At 43.9% G+C, this 12,227-nt stretch overlaps 1 protein-coding gene across 1 annotated transcript in view; it reads right to left on the bottom strand.

Moving 5' to 3' along the window:
- Positions 1–8,304, bottom strand: part of metrn (meteorin, glial cell differentiation regulator) — a 49,705-nt gene extending 41,401 nt beyond the window's left edge. Inside the window, exons 1-2 of the mRNA XM_060840913.1 lie at positions 7,969–8,304; positions 4,457–4,896 (exon numbers count right to left, since the gene is read on the bottom strand). Coding sequence (XP_060696896.1) covers positions 4,457–4,896; positions 7,969–8,069 — 541 coding nt within the window. The 5' untranslated portion in view covers positions 8,070–8,304. The remainder of the gene's footprint in view (positions 1–4,456; positions 4,897–7,968) is intronic.
- Positions 8,305–12,227: the final 3,923 nt, after the last annotated feature.

Below are 12,227 nucleotides of genomic sequence, written 5' to 3'. Positions count from 1 at the left end.
CATGACAACTATACTAATCCTTAATCTTTCATGCAACCGAATAAAAGGCAGAGTTTTGTCTTGGGTCCTACACACTGGGCTTTTGTTGTTTCCACCACAAGGGTGCTATTGGGGTTACAAAGAGCATTCCTGACCCTCATACTGCACTTATTCTCAGACAGAACTTTCCTCCCTTTGCCTATGATCCATGGGAAGTAAACCTGGAGTGGGATTAAAGCTTTCAAATGACCCATTGAGGTCCAGACACACCTGGCTCAACTAAGCACGTTTCTGTGAATGAATTGTGGAAGGCTTTCACTGCGCTTCTGAATTGTGCACCAAAGTGGAAATTGGGAAGAACTGCTGACTGTGCAAAAATCTCTGCACAAACTAGCATTTCATGGCTCAGCCAGCTCACTAAAATAATTTTACATCCAAAACTGCATTAAAACCTCTACGCTTGAAAACTATAAATATTTTTCTGTAGTGCCACATTCAAAACAGACAACAGAGCTACAAACATTTGCCATTCTCCTCTATAATAGGAGGAAGTAGATTAACTTCTGAAGTGTTCCTAATGACCACAGCTTGGCAACTAGTTCCAGAAGTCACTGTCCATTTGGGATTTGAAGTTTATCTTCCTACTTCGACAACTTGACAATCGCATAAAGAGTTAGAATCATTCCCTCAGTCTATCATCGCTCAGGAACCTTCTACAATTGTCAGACAGCACGTAATGAAAGAATTTCAGTTTTGAATTGAAAGTCATGAGCAGAACACCCTTAAACTTTGGAAGGACTTGAAATAATTCAAAAACAAAACTGTAGAATTATTGTACTTAATGAATTGTGACCAAATGAATTTCTATTGAATTCACAATGTTATTTGCTCTGTGGTCTTTGTTTTCACTGAGAACAATAATTAGAATTTAGCTTGTTGACTACAGAAAGCTTCAGCATAAACAGATGTGAGAGCCCTTATCCACAAATCACAAAATACTAGAACCAAAGTCAGCAGGTAATAGGGAAGGCAAATGGAGCATTGGCTTTTATTTCAAAGGGTAAAAATAGGGTGCTCTTGCTAAAACTATACAAGGCACTCGATAGACCACACTGGAAATACTGTGAACAGTTTTGGGCCCCTTAGCCAAGAAAAGGTGTACTGGAATTGGAGGCAGTCCATGGAAGGTTCACTCAGCTGACACCCCACATATAGAGGGATTGTCTTAGGAGGAGAGGTTGAGTCTGTACTCATTGAAATTTAGAAAAATTGGAGGTGGCCTTATTGAAATACAAGGTTCTTAGGGAACTTGACAGGATAGATGTGGAAAGGATATCTCCCCTTGTGGGAAAGTCTAGGACCAGAGGGCATTCTCTCAAATTAAAGGAATCGCACTTTTAAGCCTGAGATTCTCTCAGAGGGTAGTGAATCTGCAGAATTCTTTACCACAGAGGCCTGTCAAGATTAGATCCTTAAGCTGAGATAGGCAGATTTCTAATCAGAAAGGGAATCAAGGGATCTGGATCAAAGGTTGGAAAATGGAACTGAGGATGATCAAATCAGCCATGATCATATTGAATGGCACAGCAGGCTCAATGGGCTGAATGGCCTCTTCCTTTTCCAATATCTCATTGTTTACGGTGATATTTCCAAATTTTGAGAATTACAAAGTGATCTTCCAAACATGTGCTGGTACTGGTATAATCTTTGACCACAATCAATGTTAATTTCACGTAATAATTTGGCTTTGTCGGTCTCAGAAAGTCAGGTCACGACAATCTGAAGTATTGTCCTTCTGGATTTTACTTTGCCAGAATGGCTTACAGAAAGAGACATCCAGTTATTTGTATTTTATTGCCAAGAAAGAATGCTTTTATTTCCCCCATTTGTTGTTCCTTTTGTCGAGGTAAACTGACTGACTTGTGTGGTACCTGCCATTGGGAAATTTCACCCAATAGGTCATCAGGTTCATAAAAAACCTTAATGAACTCCAGATAACTTTAAAAAGAATCCAGGTGAAAGGTGAAATCAAACTAACTTCACTGATTAATCCCACCTGGTGGGGCAAAGTCTGGGGAGGTGTCCGAACTGGTGTTTCCTCTTAGCGCAGGTAGCTGTATGGAATGTCACAAGCACCTTCCTTTTTAAAAGGTGGTTTGCTTTACAATAGAGTCAAGAGTGTGGTGCTGGAAAAGCACAGCAGGTCAGGCAGCATCCAAGATGCTGGGAAAAAAAAAAATCAACATTTCAGGCAAAAGCCCTTCTTCATTTGCTTTACATAGTCATACATTCAGCAAATATTAGGATAGGTATCATTAAAATTGCAAACTTTCCCCTGTGGAACCATTGAGTTTTGAAACTAAATGCAACAACTTCTGGATAGGGCAGAGGGTGATTGGGATGGTAAATTTGCCTTTGGTCAAGTTATTGTGACTCCGAATATATCCAATCAGTTTAGAGTTGGTACATTTAGAGTAACTAGTCTACATATTCAGAGGTTACATTGAGGATATTGAGAAGTCCTTTCCTTCTGCTCTACAGAGGCAATTGTAAAAAGAGTTTGGTGGTGGTGGTGGTGGTGGTGGGGGGGGTGTTGGTGGAGTGAAGAGCAGCAGTGGATAAGTGCCGCAGGCCAAAAGAGCCACTCATTATTTGTCAAGTGTTGGCTAACGTAAGGACGTCACATTTGCTCAGGGACAGCTCCATCTACAGGACAGAGTGATAATGGGAGCATAGTCCCAAGAGTGAACTCCTGCTCTTGCTGAGCAAGTTGTTCGTACTCAGATTTTGGAAGCGTTCTTGTTAAAAATGCAAACACATCAAGTGTTGTATATTTCTGATCTAGTCTTTTATTTTTACATCTTACTCTAATGAGTGTTCCTTATTTATTGGGTGTATCTTTCTTTCTGCAGCGAATTGCAAGCAGCATCTTTCGTGCCTGTATTTTAATCCTCCTCCTACTTTCCATAATGTTTGTGCAGTTTTTAAAACAAAACCTTCACACCTAATGTTTTGACTGGACATTTGTCAAGGCATCTCAAAATCTGATTTGCACACAGTCACACAAGCGCATACACACCCACACAATTCCAGCTCGCCCCTGAAGTCAAACTGGAAAAATAGCCAGTGTGGACCACGAAACTGGCATTTCCTCTGGAGCCAGTACAGCCAATAATATCAGCAGTGTGACAATCATTTCCTCTGGGATATGACTGGAGGAATTGTCAGTCTTTCTAGTACTTCTGACCAGCACCAGTGCAGTACAGTTCTTCAATTCCCAGTTCAGGTTTGGATGCAAAGTCCCAGTTTTAATGAATCCCTGGATTGTGGTCTTTATCCTCATTGATAGATCCATTACAGCAGAGACTGCATTTCAAAATGAGTTTTATTCACCTTCTGAATTCATGTATGGTGCTATCTGAACACAAGTCTCTGTTTTCCATTATGTTAAAGACTAAGGGGCCCAGCAATTCTATTAATGAAAGTGAATTAATAAGCAACCTTCCTTTCAAGGGTTGAAAAGGAGCTCAGTCTAGAAAACACTAGAGACATCTCATTCAATTCGAGAGACAATTGGTTATATGTAGCTTATGGGTAACCACTTGGGATAAGAGAGTCATACAGCAAGGAAACAGGCCGTTCAGTCCAACTCATCCACCAACCAGATATCCTAAACTGATCTAGACCATTTACCAACATATGGCCCCCATCTCTCTAAACCCTTTAGATTCATGTATTTATTCAGATGCCTTTTCAACAGCCTCCACCCACCAACTCAAAATTCATTCCATACATGCACCACCCTCTGCAAGGAAACTTTGCCTCTCAGGTTGCCCCCTCACCTTATACCTATGCCCTACTCTGGGCTATTCACTCTCCATTTTCATAAGCCTCCACAACCCAGCAGCATTCTATGCTCCAGGGAAAATAGCCCTAGCCTGTTCAGCCTCTCTTTGTAACTCAAATCCTCCAATCCCAATAATATCCATGTATATCTTTTCTGAACCCCTTCCAAGTTTAACATTTATCCAATAACAGGAAGACCAAAATTGAACACAGTATTCCAAAAGTGGCCCAACCCAATGTATTGTACAGCAGCAACATGACCTGCCAACTCAGAGGGCATGAACCACCACCACCAGTTACAGGGATTGATCCAATATTTTTGGCTTTACTCTGCACACACTGATCAACTCAGGAAACCGATCCATCTAGAAGGCATCATGTCCATTCTCCCCAACGCCTCCTAACAAATAGGATGTCTGCATCAATGCCTGTATTATATTGACAAGTCTTGAGATCACCTCCAGAGACCGATACATTGGATTTGCTCATTCCCTGTGATTGAGCAGTTGGAGGAGGTTGCTAATTTGGTGTGGTCCGCGGGCTCTAGTTAATAAGTCAGCATTAGCACGAACTGTAAGCAGGGGTGGAGGGGGAGCAGTATGAGATATCTACTTTATTGATGGCTCCTTACTTTCAATCTGCTGAGGGAGCAGCACTCCCGAGCCCCAGTCTCCCCGGAGTTCATACTTAAAAGCAGCAATCCTGCGGCTGATGTCTCGGTGCAGGGTGGACTGGATGAACAGCGCCACCTTCTCACCGGCCGAGCGGCTGAAACAATGGACTTTGGCCTCGATCGCCCCATCTTCCTCCTCCTGTTGATCCCGCACCAGCAGCTGCAGCTCGCCGTCCCGCTCCAGGTAGATCTGAGCCCCCCGGAAGCTCTCCGCTGGCTTGATGCAGGCCGTCACGCGGGCCCCCCTGCTCCCCGGGGTGGCCGGGCTAGCTGGCCAGGGAGGCAGCCGGGGAGACAGGCTGAGGTGCAGCGCTCCCACCGGGTACAGCCACTCCACGTCCCCCTCGGCACAGTGCAGGAAGATCTGCTCCACGCTCCCAGGCTCCTGGGACAAGCCACTGGGGAAAAGGAGCACAAGAAATTATTATATATATTATTTGGAGCGGCGCTCCGAAAGCTAGTGTGCTTCAAAATGAACCTGTTGGACTATAAACTGGTGTGGTGCGATTTTTATCATTATATATACGCTGCACATGGACTCCCTTTGAACACGGAGACTGTGTCCCCCTAACCCTCACCCCAAAAACATCTGCTTGAATCAACCTGTGAGCTCCACTCACGAGAAATATTTTGGTTTGAAGAACATGCAGTCAATACAAAATAGGGGGCACAATTTGAAAACAATTTGAGCAGGTTGTAAGGGGAGCATAGATCATTGGAAGTGACTGGACAACTGGAGAATGCAGTTGAAGCAACTGACTATCCCTGGTTTTATGAACAGGGGCAGAGTGTATAAGAGCAGGGAGGTTATGGTGAATTTGTGCAAGGTACTGGTGTCAGCTGGAGTTTTGTGCATAGTTGTGGCACCCACCTTATGGGGAGAGAGTGAATGCATTGGAAATTGCAGGAATGATCTGAAAGTACCAGAAATGCAGAAAGTACAAGAACTGTTTCAGGAGACTCGTGATAGGAGAGGTTGGAACAGTTTTCCATGGAGAAGACAGCTAAGAGTTCAGAATGTAAAACCATGAAGAGGCCAGATAAAATTGAAAGAAACTCTTCTTGCTCATAATCAGATCGAGAACCAAAAGGCACAGATTTACAGGTGAGTAAAACAGGTTTACACCACAACTATAGAATGGAAGAGTGGTGGACGTAAGTTCAACTCAGGCATTTCAGAGGGCATTGGATGGTTATTTCAGTTAAAATCAGTGTGTACAGGCATGGTGCAAAGGCAGAGGAATAGCATTTTTATTTTTTCATGGGATATGGATCTTAGTCTAACATTTATGAATCATCCCTCATAATCGGGGGGGGGGGGGGGGGGAGGAGAGTCAGTTAGAAGTTAACTGCTTTGCTGTGGGTCTGCAGTCATACACAAGCCAGACTGGGTCAGGATGACAGCTTCCAAGACATATAGTAGATGTCATCATTAGCTGAGCCAGTTTTCAACTCCAGACAGTGCTAATTCAACAGGGGCATTTAGTTCAAAGGCAATTCAGGATGGTTGTCATGGTGGGATTTGAAGCTGTAGTCTCAGAGCAAGAGCCTCTGTGTCTGAATGGTTAAGCTAGTGACTTTACCACTGAACCCCCAGCAGCTCCCCCTTATTAATGGAAACATAAAATCACACCAGACAGACATCAACTTATACACACGCACTCTCCATTTGCACCATCGATCAGGCAATAGGGTAGTAGCACAGTATTAGTAATTCAGAATCCCAGGCCACAATATTTTAGGGACATGAGCTGGAATCCCATGGCAGATACTAAAATGTCAATTCAGTACAGAAATGGTTTAATGACAACCATGGACCACACACTGTTGGTTGTTGTAAAAACCCATTAGTTTCCTAATGTTCTTTAGGGAAGAAATCTGCCACTCTTATCTGGTCTACATGTGACTCCAGATCCATGATGTCTCAGAAATAAATGACACTCACATTCCATGAACTTAAGAAAAACTGCTCTTTTCTCACTTTCACCTCTACCACTCTTTCCAACCGGTTTAGCATGGTGAGCACGTGCATTAAATTTCCCTGAACCTTGCCTGATCTAAGAGGAGAGTCTGATCCTAAGTTCCACCTTATAGAAACTTAAATGCCCAAACATGTCCTGAAAGCAGGAAGTAATGATAGCAGATCCACCTGTTTGGAATTGTTCAGAAAAGGCAGTTTGTTTTTTTTTCTCTCCTCATTAAAAAATTGCCCGAAGCTACTGTTGCCCATGAAGGAGACATGTATGACCAAGTGGACTGAATTTCAGGGCCTTATAATGAACACTGATCATGATAACAGCTTCAGATTTCCGCCTGTCAAATGATGTCTGAGCATCCTCTAAATGACCAGATCACACTTAAAACCACTGAAACTGAATAAGCAGCAACAGAACTCCGCAGAAAGTGCCTTACCAGCATCTAAACTTCTCTCACCCCAGTTAAAGTGCAAGGGTGTGTGTCCCACCACCCGCATGATTAGAAGAAAAAGGCTACTTTCTCAGCAAATAGGAGCTCTGCAGCGAATGAAGTGAGGGCTCAGTCCCACGCTCAGAGGGGATGCGACAGATTGCCTGGGGTCCCGCTGGTGTCAAGCGCATCGCTGCACTTTAAGGGGCAGACTACTGGAACAATAGGAATGCGCGCCAAATATAACAAAGGACTCGCATTTTAATAAAATGCTGGATCCGAGGCCGCAATTATGAAAGCAAACCTCCCAGCCTGCAAACAATAAGGGGAAAGTGGCAAGCCTTGAAAGTTAAAAACAAAAATGACCTCCAGTTTACAAGGCACCCTATCCTGGCTGCAGCAATCCAGTAATGTACAAGATAGGACTCAAAATAACCTTAATCACGGTCAGAAATACACATGTGGGAATTTCATAGAATTGTCTAAATGGATGTTCAAATATCCTTCATAACAAATGCTAGCTGTGATCATTTAATCTTTTTTGTGATGTTTTCCTGTGCAATTTGTGAGAATTAAACATTTTTGGGGGAAAATACAATACAATGATGGAACCCAAACATACTCGTATTGCTCGACGTGGGATGCTAATCTAGATTTCATCCGGTTAATTTTACCCTGAAAACAAATCTCCAAAAGATTTATATTAAGCTGAGTGAAGAATGCAAACCCGGTCGCTTATTTTTTGGAATGCCACCAGGTTTAACAAAGTGGGTTCAAGGAAGGATTCTCTCGTTTCTTGCCACATAACACCTTCCAAAGTCCCCCTAGCATCTGTACAGATATAAGGCTTGTTAATCATTTCTCCCGATAACAAAAAGCAAGTTTCTGAAAAACTTTCTGGAAAGTAAGCTTCGACCAGAAGTGGCCAGGGGGCGCTGCTATCAGGGATCCTCAGTCCCTGTCCTGATGGGAGCAGAGATCACCAAACAGGACAATAAAGTCAAGGATTTGAACTCGCGCCTGCTCTGGCATTCACACACACATAATAAAGCTGCCCTTCCTACCTTCCTTTCCAACTGCACAGGTCTACAGAGTAATTACAGCACACCGTCCTCAGCAGGGAAAGCAGACAAGGCCACAGTACAACGGGAGTCAGCAGAAGCATCTTCAAGCGCACAGACACGATCCAGATTTAATCAAGCGGAGGTTTCCAATCAGAAGTGACATCCACAGAGAGACGGGGCTTCAGGCGCGGTCATATTGGTCAGTTCGGAGGACAGAGTGACACCGCCCCCTAACCCTTTCACTACTGCCCTTTCATCGCTCACAGTCAGCTCCAGCCTCTGACATACCGAGACTGACCAAAGAGCTCCTGTTCCTAAATATTTGTTACCCAGTCCGGAGCTTGCAGACCAATCAATAGGCGCTTCGCCGAGAGCCAATCATGAGGAACAGCAAAGCCTGGGCGGAGACACGCCTTTCAATATTTTTAAAAGGGCAACAGTGTCCCCACAACGCTACACTCCAGTCCATCTCCATCCCACAGTTTATCCCCGTTTAAAATTAATGTAACTATTTCCTTCGCTGGACAAAACTGAGTATAAGGTGATCGAGTGGTGCCAAATGTACAATATTGAAGGAAAATTGACTTCCCCATTTGTGAAACCCCTCCAAGTATTCGCTTTTGATAGCCACTGTCCGGGTCCCACATATCCCCCAAAAGGTAGAGTCATAGTCATAGAGATGTACAGCATGGAAACAGACCCTTCGGTCCAACCTGTCCTGCCCCTTATATCTTTCCCCTCTCACCCTAAACCTATGCCCTCTAGTTCTGGACTCCCCGACCCCAGGAAAGAGACTTCACCTATTTATCCTACCCATGCCCCTCATAATTTTGTAAACCTCTATAAGGTCACCCTTGCTGGAAATCAGAAACAAGAAAAGAAATTGCTGGCGGGGAGGGGTAGAAAAATCAGCATCCGTGCGGAGAACTCAGGAACGACCCGAAATGTTAACACTGATTTCTCTCCAGGGGTGCTGCCAGACCTGCTGAGTTTTTTCCAGCAATTTCTGTTGTTGTTCTTCAAGCGGGATGTTTGCTTTCGAACAACAAGCGCGGTGTTTACTGTTCATCGGGAAAATAAATGTTAGATCTCGAGCAAGAATGAAACATTTATCTTCAAGAAGAAGTTCATACATTTGTGAAAGTACTTTCCAAAATATTTCAGAGTGAAATTTACAGTTAAGTGCAATAGAATTGAACCTTTCCCATGTTCTACTCTGTAGTGTCTCAACAGGATCGTGGCACTCTAAATATTTACAATATATACTCCATGTCAGGGAAGGCAATGTAATTCAATATGAAAATGACTGAAAATGCGATCAAATTTGAGTGTGCCCGTTATAGCGTGTTGCACCCCGAGGTGTCTCAATGTCATCTCATCCTTCTTGATATGCACAATTTCCATTCCGTGTCAGATCATTTGATTGCCATTTTATCATCAGATTCTCACCTTCGATTACCAGGAAATACCACCGGATTCCGGTGGATGCATTAAGATAAAACATTTCGGTCTAAAGACCGATATTTACTTCCCCCCTCTGTATATCCTATTAACAAGACAGGAGCTGAGTTTTACAACACTCTGTAGCTGACCAGTTTTGATGCAGAGCTTAAGAAAATGGTTAATACGCCACTCTCACAAATCGGATGTTTTCAGATTAGGGATTCCCTTCATTACTGGGTCACTGTTTAGTGAGATTTTCAATAGTTTTTTTTGAGAAATCTGTTTCGTGACTATTTCCATTAATGCAGAAATCACCGAGGGCCATCAGAAACTCTTAGTGTCAAACCCAATTCGGAATATGATTTACAGGATCAAATACAGAACGCAGTCGTTAGGAGGGAAACAAAGTACTTTTACTGATAGCTGAATTAATGCAGAACACAAGACTATCTGCATTTCCCCTCCAAGCCACTTTCCACCCTGACTTGGAAACACCTTGCCGTTCCATCACTGTCGATGGGTCGAAATCCTAGAATCCCTCGCTCAGGTGGGCTGCAGCGGTACAAGAAGGCAGCTCACCACCACCTTCTCAAGGGGCAACTAGGGATGGCCAATAAATGTTGGTCCAGCCAGTGATGCCCACGTCCCATGAACAAATAAGAAAAAAAATGCCGGTTTTTAATAAGCGGAGAAAACACTCCGTGTTTATGTTTCTAGGCTCCCTTGGATCCTACAGCGATCAAGATCACATATTTCCTCCAGGTGGCCTGGTTTCCTCCCACAGTCCAAAGATGTTCCAGTTAGATGCTAAATTGTTCCACAGTGTCCAGGGATGTGCTGGCTATGTGGGTTAGCCAGGGGAAAAGCAGGATTACAGGGATAGTTTAGGGAGGGTTAATTTGGGTGGGATGCTCGGTATGGACTAGACGGGCCGAATGGCTTGCTTCCACAGTGTAATACTCTATGCCAGCACAATGTATAAATGTGAGATACAAGTATTAAGCTCCTCCGTTAAACCAAATCGTAACACTCGCCTTAACTTAAAGATTAGGTAAAACGAATGACTGCAGATGCTGGAAACCAGATTCTAGATGATGGTGGTGCTGGAAGAGCACAGCAGTTCAGGCAGCATCCGAGAAGCAGGAAAATCGATGTTTCGGGCAAAAGCCCTTCATTCCTGATGAAACGTCGATTTCGCTGCTCCTTGGATGCTGCCTGAACTGCTGTGCTCTTCCAGCACCACTAATCCAGAATTACCTTAAAGACTGTATTGTGGTTGAACTGATTATCGAAGCGAACCCGGGTCAGTTCTGCGTTTGGTACACTCTGATTGCGACAGGAAGGTGCAGCTGCATTATTATCGGTGAGAGAAATTCCTCCACCCCATACATTTTATTTCCGAAACTGCAAAAGTGCAGCACAAAACATTTCGAAATGAAAGTGGAACTAACTGCAATAACTTGCAATGCGCCTCCACACACTACGCTGTGTTGTCTGAACAGGGCTGTCACAGTTTTGACTGTACACTGTACATTCTCGAAAGAATTAAAGAACAGTACCCATAGCGTCAGGTTGCAAGTCGCTGCATATATTTTTCCCCTGGCCTTTTAGAGTTGCTTTTGTTATCTAAACGACTGTCAGAGCCAGTATTATCATCAATTCGTGTATACATTACGGTTTGAAAGGAAACGCTTTTTGAAAGGACATTTCCAACCCCCCCTCTCTCCCTCTCTAAATTGTCGTATCGCCCGCCAAAATTTCGAATAAAGAGCAAGGGCGCTCCAGTGACAATGGGGGCTGAGATAGACAGACGGAGTCCTATGCAAATTGCTGACTGAGTTAGAGAGCAGAAGGTGGCCAGAGACAGAGGCATCCCCAGCAGTGACACAGTCACCCTGGAAACCACTCTGGATTCTTCCACTTGAGTCTGCTGCGGGAGCTTTAGCGATTTCTGCACGCACTTCTAATCTGATGCCTGGAGAGAAAGGGGGTGGGGGGGGGTAGGGGGGAGAACGAAATGCCCTGGGTAACCCACTGCCCAAAGAATCCCACCAAGTGTAATAAAACCACCGAGTCTTCATTTACTCAACAAAACGCAAACAATTGTCTGCAGCTTGACGATGAGGTGTTGTTCACTTCTGCCCCAACCTGTTCAAGACTTCAAAACTTTTCAGAAACTTATTTTTGGTAATAGAAATGATTTAAAAGTCTGAAACGTGCGAACAGAAAAATAACTAATTAATGGGGACTGGGTTATGTGATGAGATTGGTATCTTAGTGAACCTTTATAGAATCCCGACAGTGTGGGTAGAGGCTATTCGACCCTCAGAACAGCATCCCGACCAGACCCAGCCTCCTACCCAATCCCTGTACCCCTACATTTCCCATGGCTAATCCACCCAACCTGCAAATCCCTGGACACTATGGGTAATTTAGCACGACCAATCCACCCTAACCTGCACATCCCTGGAAACGATGGGTAATTTTGCATGGCCAATCCACCCTAATCTACACATCCCTCGATACTATGGGTAATTAACATGGCCAGTCCACCCTAACATACACATCCCTGGACACGATGGGTAATTTTGCATGGCCAATCCACCCTAATCTACACATCCCTCGATACTATGGGTAATTAACATGGCCAATCCACCCTAACATACACATCCCTGGACACTATGGGTAACTTTGCATGGCCAATCCACCTACTCTGCACATCCCTGGACACTAACAAAGAAATTAGATTGCAAACAGGCGGAACAATTGTTACAAATTGGGAGAAATAAAACCAGTATGTGTGTGCATATGTGTTA

This window comes from Hemiscyllium ocellatum, chromosome 20 (genome assembly GCF_020745735.1).
Source record: "Hemiscyllium ocellatum isolate sHemOce1 chromosome 20, sHemOce1.pat.X.cur, whole genome shotgun sequence".
NCBI classification, from domain to species: domain Eukaryota; kingdom Metazoa; phylum Chordata; class Chondrichthyes; order Orectolobiformes; family Hemiscylliidae; genus Hemiscyllium; species Hemiscyllium ocellatum.
Note: the sequence above shows the minus strand (reverse complement) of the source record. Positions and strands in the feature narration are given on the sequence as shown.